Genomic DNA, 27,470 nt, shown 5'->3' with positions numbered 1-27,470 from the left:
ACAAATCTTGTGGGCTACAGCTGTACTTTAGTGGTAGTATTAGCCTAGTACATATGAGGCTTGATCCCCAGGACAGTAAAAGTAAATAAGTAAGTGAGAATGCAGACTTCTTGGTCTAATAGCGATAAGCACAGCTCTTTGCATTAGACCACTGGATCTCCAGCTTTAACTACTCTTCAGTTTCCCAATGCTTTATGTTCAGTTTTTTCTTTTCTTTCACTTTGGCTTCTGCCTTCCAAGTAGCCAGGACTAGAGGACGCAACCATGTGAGTTCTGTGGATTTTAACTGATTACTTTCAACAACTTCAAAAAATTACTGTGTACCTGATGGCAGCAACTGTAAACACAAGGGCTCCACAGGCATAAAAGCACACTGTGGGGCATTTGTTCTCGACGTTAGTACGAGAGCACAGCTAGGACTGAAATCTCTGACATTGGGATAGAGGGTAGTGTCTGACTTCTAGACACTAGAAAGGTGGAAAGCACTAAGAAGGGATTGGAATTAAAGTTAACAAAAAGATTTCCTATTGGAATTTGAAATAAAATTATCACTCTTTAAAAAAATTATACTTTGTCAACTTAAATTTGAAATCACACTGGTATCTGAAAAGGCATCTCTTTCCTAGAACAAGAAATAAATAATGAAAATGGTCCTCACATCCCAAAAGTTATTCTTTCCAAATACAGGTATACAAAAAATAAAATAACAGCGAGCTTTCATAAATGTCTAGCTGAGGGTCATGTGCAAACACACTAATTACTTAGTGTCAAGATAACCATGCTGTATTTCATCATCTGGTTACCAATATTAGGTATTTCTTCACAAGCCCAAAATTCATTATCAAGTACAAATTCAGACTAGGTAGTAAGAGTATTTCAAAACTAAAGCTCTCTAGTAAAATGATCTCCTTAAGATTATTGAAACTCAAGTGCAGGGGCTGTAAGGTGTCGCGGCAGTTATGAGCACAGGCTGCTGCAGAACACAGGCTCAGTTCCCAATTCATAATCATCCATAACTCCAAGCCTGGGAAATCTGATGCTCCCTTTGCCCTCCCTGAATAACAAGAATGCATGCAGTGCACATATATACTGTAGGCAAAACACTCACATTCATAAAGAAAATATTTCTTTTAAATAATTTATTTTTTGGCTGGGTGGTGGTGGTGCACACCTTAAATCCCAACACTGGGAAGGCAGAGGCCAACCTGGTTTACAATGTGAGTCCCAGGACAGTCAGAGCTATTGTTACAAATGGAGAAACAAAACAAACAATATTTATTTTATGTGCATTGCTGTTTTGTCTGCATGAATGTCTGTGAGGTGTCAGATCTCCAGGAACTGGAGTTACAGACAGGTGTGAGCTGCCATGTGAGACCTAGGAATTGAAAGCAGGTCCTCTGGAAGAGCAGCCAGTGCTCTTAGCCCTGAGCCATCTCTCCAGCCCCAGTACACAGTATACTTTCCTAGAAACATACCTGCTTAACTTTAGCTTCAAAATCTGAATCATTCTTATCAAAGATCACTTGTGCGAGCCGCATCTGTTCAGCTGTTGCCTAGGAAGCAAAAAAAGTAGTGGATTTCAGCAGCTAAAATACTAAGATATTAGAAGGCAACAGTCAAACAGAACTCTCCATCACCAAGTATCACTTTGAGAAACACTGATTAACCAAGTGTGGTGAGCACACATTCATAATCCCAGCACCTGAGAGGCAAAGGCAAGAGGATTAAGGTCATCTTTGACTACAGGAGAATTTGAAGACACCCTGAGTTGAGGGAGGGAGAGAGGGACAGGGAGGAAAGAGCTTCTGAGCTGGGCATGGTGTTATGTACCTTTAATCTCTAAGTTCAAGGCCAGCCTAGTCTATAGAGAGGGTTCTATCTAGGACAGCCAACGTTACACAGAAGCCCTGTCTTGAAGAAGAAAAAAAAAGAAAGAAAGAAAGAAAAAAGGAGAAAACAGACTTCTAAATTTTTAAGGTTTTCTTCTATATTACTTATAGCAATTAAATATTAGCAGCATTGTGCAGTGACACACTATAAAAAGTTCATTTGGGGTCTGTAGTGATGATCTGATGTTTTGCTTCTGTGTCTTTTTATTGTAAAAGAAATTGAATCTAGGACCTCCTACATACATGCTAGGCAAGCACTGTACCTCTGATAAATAGATTATTTTCCCTCTCTGTTGTTGTTTTTGAGACCAAGTCTTACTCAATTGCCCACACTGAAGCCAGACCTGGTGGAACATGCCTTTCCCACTTTAACCCAGAACTCCAGAGGCAGAAGCAGGAACAACTATGTGAATAAGATGTCAGAGGCCTACTTAAAGAATTCCAGGACAGCCAGGGCTGTCTCCAGATCCATAGTAGATACATAGCCTAGGTTGGCTGTAAACTCACTCTGTAATGCAGGCCTTTGAACTCATGTTAGGCCCTGAGTAGCTGGTATTAGAGGATTGTGCCACCAAGCCTAACTAGATTTTCCTTTATTTTCTTTCAAGATACCTTGCTGCATAGCCCATATAGAATTGAACTCTTCTTTCTCCAGCCTCAATCTACAAAGTCATGAGATTATAGGCATATGCACCACTATGCTTGGCTCCTATAGAGTATCTTAAATTTGAGAAAGAGAGACCGGCAGTGGTGGTGTACACCTTAAATCCCAGCACTCAAGGAGGTAGAAGCAGGTGGATCTGTGTGAGGAGTTCAAGGCCAACGTGGTATACAGAAATTCAGGACAGCCAAAGCTACACAAAGAAACCCTGTCTCAAAAAACCAAAATATTTAAGAAAAATACCAGGATTAGGCCAACAAGTAAATTCTCTACACAAGCTTTTAGTAAACCTAACATTACTCCAAATGTTCTTCAGTTACTTGTCTGTTTGGCTGTTCTGGGGCATGCATGTATGGTGTGGTGTGAACAAGGCGAGAGGAGGAGTTAGCCTCTCCCCGACCTGGGGCCCATGTCTCCTTGGTTAATGGAAGCCAGAAAACACCAAAGCTCCAGCCTCTGACCCCTCAGAGCTAGGGATAGCCATGTGGCCGGGAGTGCCAGCACGTCACATGGGTGCTGGAATCCGAACTCCAGTCCTCATGATTGTACAGCACGTACTCTTAGATGCTGAGCCATCATTCCAGGCCCAGGGTATTGTCATGAAGGGAAGTTTTGTTGCTATTGTTTGTCAAGTTGATTTTGGGGCAGTCTTATTATATAGCCCAGCCTGGGCTGGAAGTCACTACATAACCTAGACTGACCTCAGATTCAAGATAACTCTCAGGCCTCAGTCTTTGAAATGCCAGGTCTACAGGTGTGAACCACCTTGACCAACGAAATGTCTGTGTATTTAGAAGCAGCCGATGGCACCCATGTGGAGACTGTTTCTCTCCTCCCACCATGCAGTCTTGGTAAGTGAACTCGGGTGAGATTTTGTCAGAAGCACTGATCCTAAATTACCATCGGTTGTCCTTGTTTCTTTTCTTTTCTTTTTTTGACAAGCACACCAGGCTGGCTTTGGAACTCTCATAGATGCCTGTGCCTCTGCTTCCCCAGTGCTGGGATTAAGGTTGTGCACCACCATGTCTGGCTAAATAAGCATTCCCAACTGAAGTCTGCATGAACTCCTGAAAACATTTAAAACCTAAACATGTGGTCAAGTGTGGCATGAGCTGTGAAACCATGACTGAGGATCACAGTTTAGGAGTCGGCCTAAGTGACAGAGTAAGACACATTCTCAGTCAGTACAGCACCAAAGCTTTCTTAGGTTTGTTTTAAGAATCAAATAAAGGCTACAGCTAGGCTCTAACTCACTATATAGTCAAAGATGATCTTACACCTCTGACTTTCTGCTTTTACCTCCCAGTTAGATTACAAGCTTGTGTCGCCACGCCCAATTTATGTGATACTAGGTCTTAGGCATATTAGGCAGGCACTGTACCAACTGAACTACAGCCCAACTCCATTCAGCTTTTATTATATATTTCACTCATTACAAAGAACACTAATCAAGATGCATGGGGGAACTGGCAGGTCCGCATCATAGAGCACCTTTCACAAGGCTTTTCCATTTCCTGTAGGTGGGTGGTAACAATTCCAGCAGCTGTGACCTATTATATCCAATCTAAAGGCCAATCCTGTCATCCTGATCTATGCATGCTGCCAAATACTACTGCATTACACCCAGAAAGATATCTGTACAGAAATTCAATGCCCATACTTGCCAACAATGTTAATGCAATCTTTCCTAGTATATACAAAGACCAAATACACTTTCATTTATTCCTACTACACACCAGATAACCATTCACTGGATCCACCATCAACTGAGAAGTCCCAGTACTGTAGACAAAGTGCCAAAAGGAGCTGCAGCCTCTGAAACGGAGCTTTCATGTTGCACCGAATTTGGTTGAGAGTCATTTCTGAGCTAGACAAAGCCACGAGTGCTCCTGGTCCCGTTTCATTAATACAGCACCTTCCACTGCTGCTCATAGAAGATCTAAACATTGTCTTATCACTTTCAGTTTAAAGTGGGGTAGGAGAGAGGAACTGGAGAGATGACTCAAGAGACTATGACCAATGGATGCTCTTGCAGAAAACCCAGGTTTAGTTTCCAACACCCACATGACAGCTCACAACCATCGGTATCTCCAGTTTCAAGAAACCCAATCAATATCCCTTTCTGGTCTCTATAGTACCAGACACATACAGTACACACACATACATGCAAAAAATAAATAAACCCACACATATAAATGAAAATAAAATATTAAAGATTGCCATGGGGCAGAGAAGACAGCTCCTTTGGTAAAAGTTCTTGTGCAAGCATGAGGTCCTCAGTTTAATACCCAGAAGCAACAGAAAAAGATTAATATAAGACAGGCTTATAATCCTCCCACTGAGGCCGAGGCAGGCAGATCTTTGTGAGAACAGCTTGGTTTACATAGTGAGGTCAACATAGTAAGAGCTACGCAGTGAAACCCCATCTCGAACAAAACAAGGAAAAAACCAAGGTGAATGCACTAGCACTATGTTTCAGCAGGTAAAGGTATGGTGATTATATGAGCCTAGTAACCTAAACTCAATCCCCAGAACTCTGATATAAAGGTAAAAAGAAGGGAACAACTCTACAAAGTTGACCTCTGACCTCCATATTCACACCATGACATGCTTGCCTTGTGTACATGCATATGCACATACAAGCTTTTTATGCCTTCACGCACTCATACCCCCCCACACGATTCTTACTTTTAAAAATAACAAAGTATAGGGTGGGAGGGAGGGTGGAAGGGGAGTGCGGGAGGAGGGGAGGGAGAGGGAACTGGGATTGACATGTAAAACAAGCTATTTAAAATTAAAATAAAAAAAAATAACAAAGTAGAATAAAATAAAATACACATGATGGCAGTGCTGGTCTGAAATCTCAACACTCAGGAATTGAGGGTAGGAGGAGCATGAGTCACAGCCAATGAAGTTATGAAAACCCCATCTCAAAACTAAACAACAAAAACAGAAAGAAAAGATTACTCCTTAAGAAACCTTTAAAAGCTGGACAGTGGTGGCACATTCCTTTTTCTCTCTCTCTCTCTTTTTTTTTTTCTCTGTATTGTTTTGGAGGCTGTCCTAGACCTCGCTCTGTAGACGTTCAAATAGCCACCTGGTTTTTTTTTTTTAAGTTTCTTTCTTTTTTGGGGGGGGTGGTTTGTCAGTGGCTTTGGAGGCTGTCCTGGTACTAATTCTTGTAGACCAGGCTGGCCTGGAACTCACAGAGATCCGCCTGCCTCTGCCTCCCAAGTGCTGAGATTAAAAGCGTGCACCATTCCAAAAAGAAAAAAAAAAGCCTGGCATTGGTGGCACACGTCTTTAATCCCAGTACTTGGGAGGCAGAGGCAGTCGGATGTCTGGGAGTTCTAGGCCAGCCTGGCCTATAGCACCAATTCCAAGACACCTATAGTTGTTACACAGAGAAACCCTGTCTCAAAAACAAAACAAAACAAACAACAACAACAACAAAAAAAACCCAGCTAATAATAAGCCAAAGTCAAGCAGAGAAGTAACAGAAGACAGAGAAACTAAAATAAATGAAGATTAGAAAGGGGGATGTCAACCAGGCAGTGGTGGTGCACGCCTTTAATCCCAGTACTTGGGAGGCAGAGGCAGGTGTACCTCTGTGAGTTCCAGGCCAATCTGGTCTAGTGAGGAGTTCCAGGACAGCCTCCAAAGATACAAAGAAACCCTATCTCAAAAAAAGAAAAGAAAGGAAAAAAAAGAAATGGGGATGTCAATCAGATTAGAATTTAATTCACAACTGGGTCTGGTCACTCACACTTTACTCCCAGCACTGGTGAGACTGAGCAGGAGGATCTTGTCAAGTTCAAACCTACCCAGGCTGTGTACTGATTTACAGATCAACTGAGTTACAGACTAAGACTCTGTATTTAGGGAGGGGGGTCTTTGCTTTTTTTTTTTTTTTTTTTTTTTTTGTCCTAGACAGAACCCAGAGCCTCTAGCAAGGTAGGTGGTCACACTTTTCCTGAGCTCGCTACAGTACTACTGCCTGCTCAAAAGTTGACTCAAAGCCGGGCGTTGGTGGCGCACGCCTTTAATCCCAGCACTCGGGAGGCAGAGGCAGGCGGTTCTCTGTGAGTTCGAGGCCAGCCTGGTCTACAAGAGCTAGTTCCAGGACAGCCTCCAAAAACCTCGGAGAAACCCTGCCTTGAAAATCAAACAAACAAACAAAAAAGTTGACTCAACATGGAATGGAGACAGGAGGTGAGTGTCACTAATAGATAAAATACTCAGCTATAAACAAAATACAAGATTTAAGAGTGGTAGTATTAGGGCTGGAGAGATGGCTCAGAGGTTAAGAGCACTGGCTGCTCATCCAGGGGTCCTGAGTTCAATTCCCAGCACCCACACGGTGGCATGTAGGCAGAACACTGTATATGTAATAAATAAATAAATCTTTAAAAAACAAAAAGAGTAGTAATATTAGGAGTAAAAGAGAAAGGAACATTATTACTAGAGAAATTGCAAGGCATGGCCACACCATGGAGTGAAGCAGTAGTGAGTTCAGGGACAGCCTAGCAAGACAGTGAGACCTCATCTCAAACAAGTAACAATAAAAGTGAAACTTTAAGGCTTATAAAAGAAAACCTGGAACATACTTGTGTCACCAAATTAGACAGCCTAGACAAAATAAAAAAATCCCTGGAATGTACATAATCAGGATGCAATAGCATGAATCTATAACCCTAGCATGTCTACCAAAAGATGTGATGGGAGAACTGCTTAGGAAGTTCAAGGACCCGCCAGCCTGCAGCAGTGCAAACATGTCCTGTCTCAACAAGGGGATGGACATCCAAAGATGCCCTACATATCCACACCATGGCTTGTGCCTGCCCACTTCACATCCTACAAACACAGAAAAGGGGGGGGGGGGGGTGCCTCATCTACTAAAAAGGGAGACTCATAATAGGTTAAGTAACTAAACTAATCAGAAACTAGAACACGGTGGCTCACACCTATAATCCCTAGCACTCATGGGACTGAGGCAGGAGGATTGCAATGTGTTTGAGGGCTACCTGGGCCACAGTGAGTTCAGCCTGGTTTACAGTGTAAGACCCTATCTCAACGAATTAATGAATGAATGAGTAAACAGATCCTGAAAGCAAAGCAAAAGCAAAACCATAGTCAGTTTTCTAGTTATCCTAATTCACAAACTCTGAAAACTGACAAGAGACACTTTCCAACTTTATCCAAACCAGGACTGTAGTAACATCAAAGACAAAGACATAAAGAAGCATAATTTATCAATAGAAAAAAAAAAATTATCAAGCCAGGTGCTCGTGATCTGTTGGGGACTGCTAGAACCTTGAACAAAATGGAGTCTGTCAACCGTTTCTTGGCCTTCCGCCTACGTGACTGCGAGCACACATGCCCTTGAGACAAAGGAAAAGGCTAACCATTAAAGTTAAATTTACACAGGGCAGCCCACCCACCTAGCCAGGGGAAATACCCTTACAGAGCAATTGTCTTTGTTAACAAGATTATAGCGTTCTGCTGTACACTTCCTACCCCTCCCTAATTCCTGCACCTGACTTACGCTGACAAGCATTTGTGGAATGTAACTAATGACTGATGGAAAATTACAGCTTTGTCTTTACCGTATTTGGTGTATATTTGAATTGAGACTTGATTGACATGCTTGTACCACCCCTGAGGTCCTTCCTCTATAAATTCCAGCGCCCCCAAAAATAAAGGCTCTTGATCAGCGAATGTTGTCTTGAGCCTGTTTCCATTAACCTCTTGAAGTTCACTTTCCAGATCGGATCTGCTCGTGAAGGCCCACCAAATTAGTAGCGACCCTCATCACCTCACCCCCGCGGGTCGGGGGTCCCTTCCCGGGGGTCGCAACTGGCGCCCACGTGGGACACGAGTTACAGACCACCGATCGGACGGCAGAGGCGCGACGAGTCCGGAGCCCACTCATAAGGCGTCAGGTAAGCCCCATCCGGGTGGCGCAGAGTAGGGTTAGTCTAATGACCTAGGTTAACACCGCCGTCCCATCCGTCCCGCGAAAATGGGGACTAGTATCAGCACAGAAGCTAGATTTATTAAAGGAATTCAGAAAGAATTAAGAGATAGATACACTGAGGTTAAAAAAAATAAGGAAGCCATATTTATTAAAGGAATTCAGGAAGAATTAAGAGATAGAAACATTGAGGTTAAGAAAAAGATTTACTTAAGTTTTTGCTTTTTGTACATGAAGTCTGTCCCTGATTTGTCATTACCTGTCCAAAAATAGTTTGCAGTACTTGGGAACAAGTCGGGGCCGAATTAACTAATTATTTCGAAACCAAAGGCTCTGAAAGCGATAAAAAGATTTTGCAGCAGTATTGGGATCTCTTAAAAAGTATCATTGTTTACGCGGAGGAAAGCCCCCAAAATGAACAAATTCTTAAAGATGCCCAACAACATCTAGAGGTCGCTTCCTGAGGGTGTTCTAGTGCAGCTCCAGGGCAAGTTCTGTCGCTGATCTTTCTAAAGATTGTTCCTCTTCCTCTGCTAACTCTGACTTTGATAAGCTTCCTCCTTCTCCTTCTGATCAACCTACTTCATTTGCCCCTAAAGTTCGCTCTCTAGCCACCTGTATCTACCCCTCCCTACGGGCTGTCGCCTCTGCTCCTCCTGAGGAACCTCTCGATCCTGGGGACGCCCAGGAGCTAGAGGAAGAGGCTGCCGCATACCTTCGGGTTCGGGCGTGAGGTCTCTCTGGCCACGAGACCTTCTGCCTACGATCCTTCCTAGCTCCCTGATCTTCCTCAACCTTTTGCTCCCAAATACTCCTCCACTGTTGATTCTCTTGCTTCCTCTCTCTCGTTCAAGCTCTCAGCGACAAGTTTTCACAGCTCCTCTCCTCGGCATCACGTAAACTCCAGTTCCCTCTTTTGGCCCTGAAGGGTAGGGAGCTGAACCGCCTCTCCCTGCTAGACCTCTTCCTGCGGCACAGGGGCAACCACGCACTAGACAGGCGGCTTGAGCCGAAGAAGCAGCTCGCCAAAATCCCGATGATAGAGCGGGCCTTGGCTATAGCCCACCTGCTCAAAATTTTCAGTAGTGGTTACTACCTCCCCTGTACCCCACCCCACTCCACCCCCGCCCCGGCAGATAAAATCACCTGGATAAAAGATGATCCTGTCTGGGTAGGGCAATAGCCTCTAGTCAAAGAAAAATTAGAAGCAGCCCAGCAGCTTGTGCAGGAGCAATTCAATGCTGGCCATATAGAACTCTCCACATCTCCTTGGAATACCCCTATTTTCGTTATCAAAAAGAAATCAGGTTTGTGGATGCTTTATTTTTGGAAGCCACAGATGTAGTTTTTCTGGATGAATTGTTTTTCTTATAGATGTATCGGTGTGGTATGCTTTTGCATTGATCTACAGGGTGATTTAAATTTTATTTTTACAAGCAGTTTTTCAATCAAATTCTATATTTGATACAATGTGTTAAAGGTAGATCAGCCTAGAGTCACACAGCTAACAGCTGGGACCCCTGAGTGTCTAGGAGTCCTTAGAGGCTAGGTGGCCTCTCTTGGTAGTCCCTGTGGTGGTAGCGCTGGCTGGTCACAGGAACGAACCTTCAGGGCCCTCAGCATGGCCCTGAACTCTTGGATTGTTACAAGGATTTTTCATGGGCATTTTGCTACACAGGCAGTGGACAATCCCAGTAGTCCCTGGCATGCCATACGCAACCTTTCTGTGATCTCTTCCTAACTCATTTTTCACACCTATGAAAAAAGGAATGTGCCCTGAGTAGATGTTACTCTCCCTTGGTGTTCATATGCCTCATTTGCAAATGCAAACATTTTGTTTATGTTTTAAACCCTTCCCCAAAGTAACTGTGCTGGCTGGCTCACCATAGACAGTACACGTGTAGCTCTGTCATGGGCATCCTGTGGCAGGCATGTTGATCCTGTAAATTGCACTGATCTTGTGCTGGGACATTGCCTTGCTTTTACGATCCCAACACATTTCAGTATTATATGTTAGAGTGTGCGGACTCAGACTCTGCTCTCTCGAGCTCTGTGGACTGGCCTTGTCTGACTTTCCAACAAAAAGTTTTCCACCTCTGAACAGCATGCTCTTTAAGACCTAAAGAGAAGGCTTGAATGTAAATGTATTAGTTAGGAGTCTTTGTGGCACTTTTGGTCTGTTTAGTTTTCTTGTGATCGGCCAGGCCCCCAAAAGTATGCTCATTCTAATTCCATGTGACCTTTGTCAGCTTGGACAGCATCTAAATGGCCCAGCTAGTGTTACCAGGCCATCGCTGCATTTCTTTAGCCAGTCCTAAACTTAAAGCTGTGAGGTCACTGCTGTGTCACACTGTCGTTTATGATACATCCATGGGTGGCAGGGGCACCTGAAGCCTTGTGACCCTGCTGGGTTCTAAGTCCATGCTCTATTCAGCCCCACACAAACTGTCTGTGGTCAGGGTACCCAGTGTCTGAAACTAAAGGAGCTTTTACACTCAAACCGCTGTATGTGTGTGTATGTATGTGTGTATGTGTGTGTGTGTGATCAGTGCCATTACAGAGCCTTCACTTTATGTCTTTGGATTTGTTCTGCCATTTTATTGTCTCAAGTTGAATGTATCAGCTTAGCCAAATCACTACAGAAGGTGGTTTCTAAAAACCTTTCACATAGATGCATAAAAGCTACCTCTGACTTTTCTTTGGTTTGTGTTTGATCAGTCTAACTCTTTACAGTTAGCACAACAAGCTCATAGATTACATCACCGTAATGCACAAACACTTAGGCTACAATATTCCATCACTCGTAAACAGGCTCGAGAGATAGTTAAATCATGCAAAGCTTGCCTCTCCCTTTTGCCTGAGCCTCATACAGGAGTCAACCCCCGTGGTCTTGTGCCTGGTGAGCTTTGGCAAATGGATGTTACTCATTATTCTGCCTTTGGCAATCTTAAATATATTCATGTTACAGTGGATACCTTTAGTGGCTTTGTTTGTGCCTCTCTCCAAACAGGAGAGGCCACCAAAGACGTTATTGCCCATATTTTACATTGTTTTACTATTATTCCTGTCCCTATCGCCATTAAAACTGACAATGGCCCAGGGTACATTAGTTCTAAATTTAAGTATTTTTGTAAAAAATTTGGCATTACCCACAAAACAGGAATTCCCTTTAACCCTCAAGGACAGGGAGTTGTAGAGCGAGCTAATCAGACCTTAAAAAATATGCTCTTTAAGCTTTCTTCCGAAAGCGAAACCCTGTACGCTCGCAAAGGCAAGCATCGCCTACTTTTAAATCATGCACTTTTTGTGCTCAATTTTCTCTCTCTGGACAACAATGGCCGATCAGCTGCTGATCGGCTCTGGCACCCTTCCACCCGTGAAAACTTTCGACAGGTATTCTGGAAGGATGTGCACACGAGCCAATGGCTCGGTCCTCACCCAGTCCTTATCTGGGAAAAAGGACATGCTTGCGTTCATAACACCAGCAATGGAGAAACGCGCTGGCTTCCAGACAAACTGGTCAAGCTTTATAACCCTCCCAGGGAAAGAGCCCCTGAGGAATCTCTTGTTTTCTCTTTCAGATGCTGTTGATAACAAAACTCCCAGTAAAGATAACACCGCATCGCCTGCTACTTCTTCCATTTCTCCTTTTGAATTTTAGTTTCCCTCCTTACATCCCCCGGCCAGACAGCTTAATTCTGGCCCACCACCACTTAATCCCCTTTGTTCACGCAGTTGGTACAACCTCTTCCATATCCAGTTTACAGCTGCAGGAAAAAGGTTCCTCTGGGAAGGTTCCCGAGGCGCTTACTGGGGTCTACGCCTATATGTTTCTGGCACGGACCCAGGCCTCACCTTTTCCATTAGACTTTTGAAGGAAATCCCTTCCTTTAGCCCTATTGCTGTTGGCCCCAATCCTTTTTATACCCCTCTGGTGGTGGCTCATTCCTACCCAAGGCTGCCGCCCTCGCCCTCTTCCTAATCTCCATTCTCCAGCTCCCACTGCCGCCACCACTGTTTATCAACCCACCATGCCCGCCGGTCCAGTCTCCACCGCGGACCTCATCCTTCAGATGGTCAACGCCTCAGCCCAGGCACTCTCCAACACCACCTATGAGCGCTGCTGGATTTGCTATTCGCCCATCCCTCCATTCTACGAAGGTATTGCAGCCTTCGGCTCACCCATCTACACCAACGACACCAATCTGCTTCGCTGGGGCACGCAGCCACAACCACGCGGCATGACCTTAGGACAGGTCGTGGGATCTGGACTCTGCCTTTTGGGACCACGTATGCTTCCCCCCACCCCGCTGTTAGAAGCATGTACTCAAACCATGCAAGTTGCTACTCATGCTTCCTTCCTTATTGCCCCCAACCTCACCTTTTTTGCTTGCTCCACAGGGTTATCCCCACATATTATTGTAGATGTTTTTCTTGCGCACAAGGACTACTGCGTCCTTGTTGTACTTGTGCCCAAATTGACTGTTCGCCCTGAATCTGATTTATTGCCCCAAAGTGATCTAACTGTAACTCTCTCTCGCCAAAAAAGAGAGCCGGTCATCGCCCTCACATTAGCCATATTGGTTGGTCTGGGTGCAGCAGGTGCTGGCACAGGAATTTACTCCCTAATCCACACAAAGGACTCTATTAATGCTCTAACCCGCACTGTTATTAGAGATGTAGATGAGCTAAAAAGAGGTTTAGATTACTTAGAACAGACTGTTGGTTCCTTAGCTGAAGTGGTACAACAAAACCGCCGAGGTCTCGACCTCGCCTTTTTGCGGGAGGGAGGAGTTTGTGCCGCCCTTAAAGAGGAATGTTGCTTTTTCAAAGACAAATCAGGATTAGTTAGAGATAGTATCAGAAGAGTTGAACAGAGTCTGGAAGAAACAAAAAAATTTGGATCAAAGTGAATCTTGGTACAAAAATTGGTTTTCTACCTCTCCCTGGCTATCGACTTTGCTGCCTAGTTTGTTAGGACCTTTTATTGGCCTTATGTTACTTATTTCCTTTGGTCCTTGGGCATTTCGTCGCCTTACTGGTTTTGTTAAAAATCAGGTTGATGAGGCTACCAAAAATTCAGTTCAGGTTCACTATCAGCAGCTCTCTCAACAAGACCCCGAAGAACCTGAGGCTGTAGACAAACCTACATTCCAGCCTTTGAGCTTTCAGGAGTTTGAGTACCTGGCCAACCGCCCGCGTTCACTCTGCTCCAGGCTGTGGAGATGCTTAAGACGGGGATAGCTTGGTGCCAGAATCTGGGAGCAAACATGGCTCTCTAAACATTGCCGGCAAAAACTTAATTCGTATCCTCTCTCGCCATGTCCAGAACTGGAAGCCCACCAGGTAACCTAAGCCAGGCACTTCACCCAACTGCTCTCTTCTTTTACTATATAGAAAAGGGGGAGATGTTGGGGACTGCTAGAACCTTGAACAAAATGGAGTCTGTCAACCGTTTCTTGGCCTTCCGCCTACGTGACTGCGAGCACACATGCCCTTGAGACAAAGGAAAAGGCTAACCATTAAAGTTAAATTTACACAGGGCAGCCCACCCACCTAGCCAGGGGAAATACCCTTACAGAGCAATTGTCTTTGTTAACAAGATTATAGCGTTCTGCTGTACACTTCCTACCCCTCCCTAATTCCTGCACCTGACTTACGCTGACAAGCATTTGTGGAATGTAACTAATGACTGATGGAAAATTACAGCTTTGTCTTTACCGTATTTGGTGTATATTTGAATTGAGACTTGATTGACATGCTTGTACCACCCCCTGAGGTCCTTCCTCTATAAATTCCAGCGCGCCCCAAAAATAAAGGCTCTTGATCAGCGAATGTTGTCTTGAGCCTGTTTCCATTAACCTCTTGAAGTTCACTTTCCAGATCGGATCTGCTCGTGAAGGCCCACCAAATTAGTAGCGACCCTCATCACCTCACCCCCGCGGGTCGGGGGTCCCTTCCCGGGGGTCGCAGTGATCCATGCCTTTGATCCCTTCACTCAGGAAGACCTCGGAGTTCCAGGCCAGCATGGTCTACAAAGTGAGTTTCAGGACAGCCAAGGCTACACAGAGAAACCCTATCTCAAAAAAAAAAAAAAAAAAAAAAAAAGTTAGGTAATGGTGGGCACCTTTAATCCCAGAGACCAGGGACAGAGGCAGGTGGATCTCTGAGTTGAAGGCCAGCCTGGTCTACAGAGTGAACTCCAGGATGGCTCCAAAGCTACACTGAGAAATCTTGTCTCAAAAGAACAAGGGAAAAAAAAAAGGCCAGGCATGACACATCCCTTTGATCTCAATAGAGATAAGTTGATCTCTGTGAGCTTGAGACCAGCCTGATCTATGTAGTGATTTCCACAACAGCCAGTGCTTCATAGACAAACCCTGTCTCAAAGACAAAAACAAAGAAACCAAGGATATCCCTTCTTAGCACTTACCTAAATACTAACAAAGGGTAAAGTCAACAAAAAAGGAAATTAGGCAAGAAAACTAAACAATACGACATGATCTAATTCCACATCTAAAGATATATTGTGTTTATGTGTAAACAGAAAAATGAACCCTAAAAAAAAACCCTCAAATATGCATAGCTTCTTGAGAATAACATTAAACGGTTAAACAAGGTAGAGATAACAATGATCTGGTATTTCTAGAAAATAAGGAAGTACCTATCTTTACTAATTACAAAACCAAAAACAGAACTTCTATTTCACTGATAGACAGGATCCTGTAACTCATGTTTGGGCTATCATGCCAGACCCAACTGACACTATTTGTTAATGGCTCAGATCTTAATGTACACAGCAGAAAATACATTAATCACCATGCTCCCTGCTAGGCACTGATTTTAAACATCTAGCAATGAGTCAACAGGAACCTGGAGTAGTACAGAAGGCTTAATAAGGAAGCAAGGTATACAGCGTTTTGTTTTTATTTTACTAGTTGATTCTGTGTGTATACGTGTTTCTGTCCAGAAGTCCACAGAGAACTTCTCTCGATATTCAGGTGATGACAACAGAATTCATCAAGTGTCTCTACATGAGCCACCTCACTGACTGAAATATGAAATACTTCTGGTATTTAATACTGAAGACTGAGTAAAGTGCCTCTATAAGGGCAAAGACTGGGATCAAAAACCCGCAAGATTATGAAGTGAAAAGGAAACAGAAGTGATGGCTGGAGTTAAGAGTCTGGTAGGGAGAGAGGTGGTTGCACAAGCATGAAGACCTGAGTTCAAATTCCAGCACTTACCCTTTGTGTGTGTATGTTTCCACACAAAGTAGCCCTGGCTGCCCTGGAACTCACTCTGTAGACCAGGCTGGCCTCAAACTCAAAAGATCTGCCTGCCTCTGCCTCCAGAGTGCTGGGATTAAAGGTGTGAGTCACCACTGCCAAGCTAACTTCTCCATTTTTATGAGGGGCAGGGAGCTAGAGGTGGGAGTTTAGTATATGGAAATAGCTCTGAAGGAGGCTACAAGAAAGGGGACAACGCCGGGCGGCACGCCTTTAATCCCAGCACTCGGGAGGCAGAGGCAGGTGGATCTCTGTGAGTTCGAGGCTGGGCTGGACCGATAGCCTCCAAAACAATACAGAGAAACCCTGTCTCGTAAAAACCAAAAAAAAAAGAAAGAAAGAAAGAAAGAAAGAAAGAAAGAAAGAAAGAAAGAAAGAAAGAAAGAAAGGGGACAAACAGGTATTAAAGAGGTAGAAGAGATGAGCCCTGGCTGAGCTACATCAATGTCCCATCGGGAGGAAAAAGGGAAATACAAGAAGAAACAATTTTAACTGAGTAAAATAATGGATCACTTGGAGCTCCTCACTGGCAACGTGATGAAATTATTATAAAATACACGTGGTGGGGGCTGAAGAGATGGCTCAGAGGTTAAGAACACTGGCTACTCTTCCAGAGGTCCTGAGTTCAATTCCCAGAAACCACATGGTAGCTCACAACCATCTGTAATGAGATCTGGTGCCCTCTTCTGGCCTTCAGGCAGAACTCTCCATATATAATAAATAAATCTTTAAAATATATGTGTATGTGTTTGTCTGTATGTGTATGTGTGTATATACACACACACATACACAGCTGGTGCCAGGAAGGAGGACAGAGAGTTATAGCTATGTTACAAACTGACACACCATCACAAAAAGTAAATATGGACTGGGAATGTAGCTAGCTCACTAGACAACTTAATCTAGCATGCATGAAGCTCTGCATTTGACCCCCAGCACCACACAAAACCAGAAGAAATGAGCGTGCAAGTATATGCCTGTGATTCCAGCATTCAGGAGGTGGATGAAATGGGTTCAGGAGATCAAAGCTAGCCTCTGCTACAGAGAATTCAAGACCACCATAGGGTGGATAAGACACTGTCTCAAGGCTGGGTGTGGCGGCACACATTTTTAATTCCAGAACTTGGGGGGAAGAATCAGGTAGATCTCTGTGAGTTTGAGGCCAGCCTGGTCTGGAGCAAGCTCCAGAACAGCCAGGGCTACACAGAGACACCCTGTCTCAAACACCCCCCTCCAAAAAAGGAGAAAAAGACACTGCCTCAAAATAAATAAATAAATTTGTGGGGGCTAGATAGATGGTTCAATGGTTGAGAACACCTGTTGCTCTTACGAAAAGGACCCTCGAAACTGTAACTCCAGTTCCAGATGAGATTCCCGCTTCTGACTCCACAGGCACTTCATAAACATACATGCAGGCAATACATTAATGTTCAAAAAAATACATAAATCTTAGAAAAAGGGAGAGGAGAAACAAATAAACTTAGCATTCTACCACTTGGAAGGCACAGGGAGATGGAACTCTATGAGTTCAAGCCAGCCAAAGCTATATGCAGAAACCCTGTCTCACAAACAAAAACATATATACGTGTGTGTGTGTGTAATACATGTTAATACTCTCTATCTGTGTGTGTATATATGTATACACATACATACACACACACACACACACACACACACACACTGGTTTGAGAGTTTCCAAAAAAATATTTCATGGGGTAATGTTAAAATGTCAGTGTGCAAGGGGCTGGAGACGTCTCAGCAGTTAAGAGCACTTGCTATTTATTCTTTCAGAGGATCAGAGTTCAACTCCCAGCAACCACCAGACAGTTTATAACCACCTGTCACTGCAGCACCAAAGGACTGGACATCCACCCCTGCCCATGCTCCACAGTTGCCTGCCAACACTTCAATGTGCACATACCCACAGATAGACACACATGCACCATGTTTTAAAAATGATAAAAATAAATCTTTTGCTTTTTTTAATCTCAGAGCCCAACAATACAAAGGATAACAAACAGAGCCATGAGATGTGGGTTAGCTTTCTGGAAAGGGGCATTAAAAACTAAAGGAGTCTGAGCAAACAAGAGCGGCCACTGCTGGCTCCACAGAGAATGCTAATTTGTTTTGTGGTGCCAGGGAATGCACCACGGGCTAGGCAAATACCCCTCCACTGGCTATGCCTCCAAGATAAGGCAGCAACATTTAAGCCTAAAAATTCCTTAAGGAATGTCCACTGTCTGTAATTATAAACAACTTACAAAAAACCTTCTATTCCTCAACCCTATAAAAATATCATATAAGATATTAATTTTGGGGGGCAGAGAGATGGCTCAGCGGTTAAGAGCATTGACTGTTCTTCCAGAGATCCTGAGTTCAATTCCTGGCAACCACATGGTGGCTTACAACCACCTTGAATGAGACCTGGTGCCCTCTGCTGGCATGTAGGCAGAAGATTGTATATATAATAAATAAAATAAAAAATACTAATTTTGGGCTGGAGAGATGGCTCAGAGGTTAAGAGCCCTGGCTTCACTGCCGAAGTTCTTGTGTTTAATTCCCAGCCAACCATATGGTGGCTCACAGCCATCTGTAATGAGAAATGGTGCCTTCTTCTGGAGTGCAGGCATGCATGCATGTAAGCGGAACACTGTACGCATAATAAATCAACCTTTAAAAAACATATATAATTTTTAGCTGGGCATTGGTGGCACACGCCTTTAATCCCAGCACTCGGGAGGCAGAGGCAGGCGGATCTCTGTCAGTTCGAGGCCAGCCTGGACTACAGCATGAGATCCAGGACAGGCTCCAAGACAATACAGAGAAACCCTGTCTCGAAAATCAAACTTTTAAAAAGGCATCTGCATCAACAAGCATGGACAAAGATTCTCAGTAAAATAATTACCAAATGGCCTCAAGCATCATTTGTCGGTAGGTGTGTTTCTGTATTTTCACTTTGAATTCATACATTTCTAACTATAAAGACACTATTCCTTGTTTTACTCATAAGCATCAACTACTGATCTATGAAGACTTGGCCTTTATAGTTTAAGTATTAAGTACAGACTAGACAACTTCTGAAAGCACAGCTGATACACTTAGCAGTTGTTAATAAGCACAGTATTACAACAGTAATGCTTATACATCAATAGTCTCAGTCAAAATGTTAAATCGTGTTACCTTTTATAAACCTTATCTACAAACCTTAAGATACTTTATTCAATAAACAGCTTAATTATTCAATAAACAAAGCACCAAACATAAGAGTATAATAGGGAAGTTACCAGGCTGAGCTCAAGAAGTGTCAAGAGGTCTGTACAGCTTAGGGAAAAAAGAGGAAAAAGCAGGGTCAACTAATAATTCCAACTTAAAACAACGTTTGTGCTCCCTCCCCAACAGTTTGTAATTCCAGTTTCACGGAACTCTGCTGCCCTCTTCTGGCCGCCAAGGCAATAGGCACACAAGTGGTGCATAGATAAATATGCAGGTAAAATAACCATATACATATAGTTTTTAATTTGTAAGAAAACTATGCTGGAAGATTCCCTAATGAACCCTTTTCTTTAATTGGACTGTTTTCCAGAAATCTTTGAATACTTTATTGATATCTCTTTGGTTTAGAATTTTTGGTTTATCCAGGAGCAGAGGTTTAGACAGGTCTCTATAACCCAGGCAGCCAGAAACTCAATTATGTAAACTAGACTAGCCAGGCACTCACAGCAATCTTTGCACATCATCCTAATATTAGACAATAAAACATTCAGTTGGCCTATTTTTGACTATTTTAATTTTTCAATTACATGTGTCTATTCTTTGTGTATGTGCCCATTCACATACATGCACACATGTACATACACAGACAGTCAGCTCTCTCTATCCACCATGTGGGCCCTGAAAGCCCAACTCAGGTCATGAAGATGGGCAGCAAATAACTTTACCACTGAGCTCCTATTTTATTTTTTAAATCATCCTTATAGATGGAAATGGGGAACTGGGGGGGGGTGGGTGTAAAGGCAGAAGGATATTAGTAGTACATTTAAGAGCAGTCTTCTCTAAATAGTTGACACTGCCTCAAAACAAAACAGAAATAAAAAAATCTATAGGCATATTATTTTGCCTAATTATTATTATTAGTGTTATGTAAATACATATTTTCTTAAACAGAAGCCACCTGTTTTCTATAATATTTGATATTTTTTATTGTTTTTTGAGGTGTACGTAGCGTGGAAGTCCTAGAACCCACTATGTATAAGTAGAGCAGGCTAGCCTCTAACTTGCAGAGGTCTAGCTGCGCTGCCTTGCATGTGCTGACTGAGATTAAAGGTGTGCACCAGCACATCCTGCCATCTTGTTTTTTACATTACCTTATTTACTATGTGTACAAGGGCATGCATGTCCCCCAGAGCACCCACATGGAGGACAGAGAATAGCCTGCAGAAATGCACCCCTCCTTAGTCATGTGTGGCCCAGGATCAAACTGAGGCTATCAGTCTGGCAGCCAGGACCTTTACTGGGAGAGCCTTTTCGCCAACCCTGACTTATAGCTTGTGACCCTCTACCTTAGCCTGCCAGTGCTGAGTTTAGAGGCATGGATCACCATGTCCTCCTCAAATTACAAACAATAATTTTATAATTCATGTGGGATATACAACAGAAATTACCACTTGTTGATAGCAATTGCATATAATTTCTAATTCTTTACAATAATTCTGCAAAGAATTAATATTCTTTTGTTATTTTAAAACCAGTTGGCCTCTCCAAGACACTGGAGGAATCCTAACTACTTTAGTCAACCTGTAAAACTAAGAACAAACTCAGACCCTATTACACCATAATATGATATGTTAAATACAAACACATCCAGTTGAGGCTATAGCTCATTACCTAATATATGCAAGCTTCTGAGTTTGATGCCTACCACTGAAAAGGGGGGGAAAACTAATAGATCACATTTACTTATGTCAAAAGTATGTAATTAATTCTAATCATAAGGAAGTATCACATAAAGCCAAATTAGAAGACAATGCAGAATGTAACTATCCTATACTCTTTAATATGTCAACAAGAAACAGAAGAACAAGCCTATCCTACTAATAGCAGACCTGAAACTCCAGCTATTCAGGGGAGGGGAGGGGAAAAAAAGGAGGGAGAAAAAGAGAGATGGGGAGGCAGCCAGTCAGACATGGAAGAAACATGAAAAGACGTACAGAATAAGAGAAAGTTAAAAGGCCTCAAGGTAAAATGTAGATACAGAGAAGTCGGTTAATTTAAGTTATAAGAGCCAGTGGAAAGCCGGGCGTTGGTGGCGCACGCCTTTAATCCCAGCACTCGGGTGGCAGAGGCAGGCGGATCTCTGTGAGTTCGAGGCCAGCCTGGTCTACAAGAGCTAGTTCCAGGACAGCCTCCAAAGCCACCGAGAAACCCTGTCTCGAAAAACCAGAAAAAAAAAAAAAAAAAAAAGAGCCAGTGGAGCCAGGCGGTGGTGGCACACACCTTTAATCCCAGCACTCGGGAAGCAGAGGCTGACAGATCTCTGTGAGTTCCAGGCCAGCCTGGTCTACAGCCTCCAAAGCCACAGAGAAACCATGTCTCGAACCCCCCCAAAAAGAGCCAATGGAATAAGTACAGGGCCGAGCATTCATAACTAATAACAAGTCTTTGTGTCATGATTTGGGAGCTGGCTGGTGGCAACAGAGAAAGCCTGTTTTTGTTTTTAATGATGCCATTTCTTTTTAAAGACTAGCTTTTTTATTATCATCATCATCAAGCCTTCATTTATGGTTATTCTAACCTATATTTCTTCATTAATACAAGACAATTAAACTTAAAAAGATAACCTATCCGTAACAGTTCTGTAGCAACAGGGTTTCCTACATTGTTCTGTTTTGGCTAGCCTGAACTTGTATGCAGACCAGGCTGGCTCAAACTCAGATCGGCCTGCCTCCACCTTGCTGAGACTAAAGGACTGTGTTACTACACTCAGCATGGCAGTCTTTCTTTGTGAGGAATACTAATCAGAGTAAAAAGAACTTAGGGGTTAGCACTAACATAGCAGATATTTATCTGTTAATAGCATCCAAACAGAAAGCTAATTTTAAATAAGGGGACATAACAAAACCCTGTGTCCCAACCCCAATACCAGAAATAAAACAAAGTATCATCAAAGTGAGCCACAGTCATCCAAGTCCGAGATACCCCAGCACCTGGGAAGCTGAAGCAGAGGAACAAAGAATTCAGGGCCTGATTGGCTGACCTAGAAAGACCCAATCTCAAAAAGAAATCAAAAAGAGCAACAAAAATACATCAAGCCACGGATCTGAAATTAGAGTGGACCAGATAAAGTTCATTTTCCTCTAAGAGAATGCTTCTGAGGAGATGGCTCAGTAGCTAAAGGCTGTCATGGCCACCCGACACCTGAGCTCCATCCCTGAACTCACATGGGAGAAGAGAGAACTAGCTCTCTCCAGCTGTCCTTTGACCTCAAAAAGCTAGCGATATATGTGCGTGTGCACACACAAGCTTGCACACACCGTTAGTAATGAAAGGGTAATAAATGCTGGGCGGTGGTGGCGCACGCCTTTAATCCCAGCACTTGGGAGGCAGAGGCAGGCGGATCTCTGTGAGTTCGAGGCTGGGCTGGACCGACAGCCTCTAAAACAATTCAGAGAAACCGTGTCTCGTAATAGAAAGAAAGAAAGACAGGGTAATGAAGCATACGGGGGGAGACACTGCTTCTGTTAAGAAGCGCGCCAACTGGATCAGTATAGTACAGACACGCTCAGGGCTGCGCTTGAGTTGTCTCACTTCATGTGAAAGAACAAGAGGAACTAACTGGGCGTGTGGTTCAGTAGTAGGGTGCTGGTGTAGAACACAAGGGGCTCTGGGTTTAATTCCTGGCGTTATGAACTAGACCATAAGACAGAGAAGGAAACTGCTGAAGCAGAGGGTAACCACTGAAATTCAGGACTAAACAACGGCTCTCCGGGAACAACATTCGATTGCCCCATCACCCCATCACCCATCCTACACTACTCACCCAGTCTGTAAACACAATGCTAAATCCCAGTTTCCTAGGAAGGGGACTATTAAAACATCCCTCCTCCCTCACCCTTTTCTTCTAACCAAGACAGAAGCTCCATGAGACTTACCTGCACCACTTGTTTCTGTGGCTGTGCTACATGTGTTGTTGGCATCTGTGGTTTTTCCCGAGCACCTCGGCAACGATCGTTGCTCACCGAAGTCATCATATACAGAATATACAAAATAATGTATGTACAAAATACAAAATCTGCAAGAAAGAAGGCATTGTAAGCAAAACTTCCAAATCATGGCAAAAAAAAAAAATCTAATGGGGGTGACACAAAAATAAAACATATTCAGAATATTTTTTTCAAAAATAGTAAGTATTGTAATGCACACCTTTAATTCCAGCACATGGAAGACTGAGGCTGGCAGATCTAAGTTGAGGCCAGCCTGATCTACACATAACATAATGGCTATAGAGAGATTCTGTCTCAAAGAAAGAAGTGGGTAGAGGGAAAGAAGGGAGAGGGAGAGAAAGGAAAATAAAAAGAGAGACTAGAGAGATGGCTCAGAGGTTAAAAGCACTGACTGCTCTTCCAGAGGTCCTGAGTTCAATTCCCAGCAACTACATTGTGACTCACAGGCATCTATAGTGGGATCTGATGCCCTCTTCTGACATAAAGTTGTACATGCAGATACACTCATAAATTTAATTGAAAAAAAGAAAAAGAAATATCTAAAGCAGTATGCAAGTACGCATTATTATTTCCCTAGCAGTTTTCCCTCTCCCTTATTCCCATGTTCCTGTAATCTTCTCTTTGATGTGGGGTTCCAGTATGCTGCCCAGACTGACCACAAAACCAACTGCTTTGCTTTAGCCCTGGTATATGATCGAACTCTCCTTGTTTTCCTTTGGCTTCTTCAGGACTTGTCTTCATAATCCTAAGTGTTTGTGAGACCAGAGGGCTGGGGTGCAGCTTAGTTGGTAGACTACTGCTCATCTAGCTGAGGATTCAATCCTCAGCTCCCTAGAAAACTAAATATAGTGGCATACATATGAACTCTGGGCCTGGAGAGGTAAAGACATCAGAAATTCAAGGTCATCCTCAGTTACACTGAGAGAACCAGGCCAGTCTAGGAAAAATGAGACCCTGAGAGACTGGCTAGAGCAATTATTCTTCCAGAAGACAACATCCTGAGTGCTGCTTACCAGGCATTGAAAGCTCAGAGGCTACTAGGAACAGTGTCCCTATATCTTATCTTAATTTACATGGTTCAGGCCATAGAAACATCACTGCACCAACCAAATACTTCCAGGTATCCTTTAGATCTGAGTATCATAAATTACAAGAAACTGATGGTTTAAACGAGAGTGGTTCCCACAGAGTCATATGTTTGAATACCTGATCCCCAGTTAGTGGAACTTTGGGGAAGGGTTAGGAGGTGCAGTGCAGCCTTGTTAGAGAAGGTGTGTCACTGGGGATGGGCTTTGAAGGCCCAGTGTCTCTCTCTGCCTGGAACTCGTGGATCAGATGTGAGATCTCAGCTACTTCTCCAGCACCATGCCTGCTGCCTACCGCAATGCTCCCCACCATGGTGATAATAAACCATCCCCTGAAACTGTAGAGCAAAAAGTAACTTTCTAAGAGCTGCCTTGCTCATCCTCTTTTCACAGCAATAGAACAGACACTAACCAAAACTCATTCCACTACTTCAGACACTGCTAATAAGATGCCTTTCAAATGTGTTACACAGACACCCTGATATTTACTTTCAATGGCAGGTCCTGTACTAACTGGATATGTTACTGTACAGCTTTTTACATTATGACAGCAAATAACAAACTAACCAGAACTCTCAAATACCCTAATGGCCAGCTTAAACATTTTATCTTACTTCCAACTGCCTTTCAGTAGTATGAACCACACTCTACATCCTATCTTGTGCTTAACAGCTTTCAGATTGTAAACTTGGTTGTTTTCATTATACAGAGTAAGTTTGTTTTACCATAATTGTATTACTTTAAATTTTTATTTTACTACGTTTTTGTGTGTGCTCATGCCTACAGGTGTGTTAAACCCAATGTGTGGAGATCAGAGAACAACTTTTAAATGTCAGTGCTCCTTCTACAGTAGGATCCAGGAAACTCAGGTCTCAATTTGTGTAGCAAGTGTTTTTACCCACTGAGGCATGCTGTTCTCTGAGATTGAAGACCTCAGTAGGAAGGCAGGTAATCCCAGTACTTGGGAGGCAGAGGCAAGAAGATTTCTCAGAGCTACACAAAACCCGAGAGAGAAAGAGAGAGCAAAGAGAAAGAGATAGCCAGCCTGGGGACTGAAGCTAAGGCATATAGAATAAGCACTCTACTTCTGACCCTCTACTTTTTTTTGCTCTGTTTTTCAGTAGTTGTTTTTTGTTTTGTTTTGTTTGTAGACAGGATTTCTTTGTGTAGCCCTGGCTGTTCTGGAAATCCATCTGCCTCTACCTCCCGAGTGCTGGGATTAAAGGCCCCCAACTATCTCTTTTTTTGTTTTGTTTTGTTTTGTTTTGTTTTTCGAGACAGGGTTTCTCTGTGGCTTTGGAGGCTGTCCTGGAACTAGCTCTTGTAGACCAGGCTGGCCTCAAACTCACAGAGATCCGCCTGCCTCTGCCTCCCAAGTGCTGGGATTAAAGGCGTGCGCCACCAACGCCCGGCCCCCAACTATCTCTTATAACTCAAATTAACCTGCTTTTATTAATCTACACTCTGCCATGTGGCCTTTACCGTTCCTCAACATGATACAGACTTGATCCACGTCTCCCTCCTGCCTTGATTCATCCCTCTGACTTCCTCTGTGCAGAAGTCCTGCCTATTCTCTCTTGCCTAGCTGTTGGCCATTTAGCTTTTTATTAAACCAACCAGAAGGTGCCTTAGGTAGAGACACATCTCTACAGTGTAAATAAATATTTCATAACAATCTTGCTCTTTTTAGGAGGAATAGGGTCTCCTGTATTCCAGGCTGGTCTCAAACTTACTTTGTAGGTGAGGACGGCCTTAAATCTGAGGTTTTCTCTCTCCTGAATGTAGAGTAACAGGCATGCTTCAGTGTGCCCTGCTTTATGTAGTGCTGGAGCATCACTCGGGGCTTCATGCAATGCTGGCTGAGTATACTACCTGCTGTGCTACATATATATCCTCAGCCCCAATTTTTAAAAAATACTCTTTAGGAAAATAAAACATTTATTTTATGTGTGCCATATTGGAATGTCATAGGAAAGCTTTCAGGAGTCAGTTCTCGCCTTGCATTAAATGGGTCCTGGTGATTTAACTTGGGTTGTGAGGTATGGTAGCAACTACCTTTAATTACTGAGGCATTTTGCTGGCCCCCAAATTATTGCATTTTGAGTTCCAGGATAGGCTCCAACTACAGAGAAACTCGGAAAGAAAAAAAAAAAGGAAAAGAATGAACTAGTTGGGGACAAGTCTAAAAGTCTAAGCTAAAGGCAAAGCTTTCATAATTAAGATGTCTCTGTGTTGGCTAGCGGTGAAAAGACAGTCTGACAACAAAGCTAACTACATAAGATGGCTAAGTAAGAGTGATTGCTGAGAAAGCCTGACACCTAACTTCAATGAGGGTGGAAGAAGAGGGCCAATTCCCTATAACTGTCCTGGCCCACAGTAATAACATTTTAAATTAAAATTAGGGGCTGCTGCTGGTGCTGTCAGTGGCACAGGTCTTTAACTGTAACACTTGGGAAACAGAGACACGTGGATAGCTAACTTCAAAACCAGCCTAGTCTCCAAAATGAGGTCCAGGACAGCCAAGGCTACACAGAGAAACCCTGTCACAAAATAAATAAAATAAAAATTAGGGGCCAGCAAGATGGCTCAAAGGCACTTGCTGCCATGCCTGACAACCTGGGTTCAATCCCTGGAACCACAGGTAGAAGGAGAGAACCCACTCCCACAACCTGTTTTCTGCCCTCCAAGTTTGCAGCACGGCACGTGCCCAATAAGCATACAAATATTAACTGCACTATTTTTAAAAACTAATTCAGGGATGGAAGGACAGCTCAGAGATGAGGCGCTCAGACTGCTCCTGCAGAGGAACCAAGTTCAGTTCCAAACTACTTACAACTGCCTTAACTCCAGTTCTAGGAGATCCAACGCCTCTGGTCTCTAACGCACCTGTACTCCCACACACAAATCCACACATTAAATAAATAAATGAATGAATAAATAATCTTTTTTGAGTTAAGTCCTGCAGAGGCAGGTGGATCTGAGTTCAAGGTTGGCCTAGTCTACATAGTGAGTTCCAAGCCAAAAAGGACTATACAGTAAGACCCTATCACAAAAACAAAAGACCCCTTCATTTAATTTCAGGTCTGGTGGTGTTGGCGCACGCCTTTGATCCCAAGCACTCAGGAGGCAGAGACAGGCAGATTTCTATGAGTTCAAGGCCACCCTAGTCTACAGAGCTACTTCTATGACAGGCTTCAAAGCTACTAAGAAACCCGGTCTCAACAAAAAACAAACATTATCATCATCATCGTTTAAGGGCTGTAAAGATGGGACAGAAATTAAGAGCATTGGCTGGATCAACTTCTGGCTGGTGTGGGGTCTGCAGGGCTGGTGGGGCTGTGGGGACATTTAT

The 27,470-nt window shown here is 43.3% G+C and overlaps 1 protein-coding gene across 1 annotated transcript in view; it reads right to left on the bottom strand.

Moving 5' to 3' along the window:
• Ubap2 (ubiquitin associated protein 2) overlaps positions 1–27,470 on the bottom strand; it is an 83,139-nt gene that overhangs the window by 38,574 nt on the left and 17,095 nt on the right. The window contains exons 2-3 of the mRNA XM_040740069.1: positions 22,962–23,101; positions 1,476–1,553 (exon numbers count right to left, since the gene is read on the bottom strand). Coding sequence (XP_040596003.1) covers positions 1,476–1,553; positions 22,962–23,060 — 177 coding nt within the window. The 5' untranslated portion in view covers positions 23,061–23,101. The remainder of the gene's footprint in view (positions 1–1,475; positions 1,554–22,961; positions 23,102–27,470) is intronic.

Source organism: Mesocricetus auratus, unplaced genomic scaffold (assembly GCF_017639785.1).
Source record: "Mesocricetus auratus isolate SY011 unplaced genomic scaffold, BCM_Maur_2.0 Super-Scaffold_6730, whole genome shotgun sequence".
NCBI lineage: Eukaryota > Metazoa > Chordata > Mammalia > Rodentia > Cricetidae > Mesocricetus > Mesocricetus auratus.
This window is presented reverse-complemented; position numbering and strand designations above follow the sequence as displayed.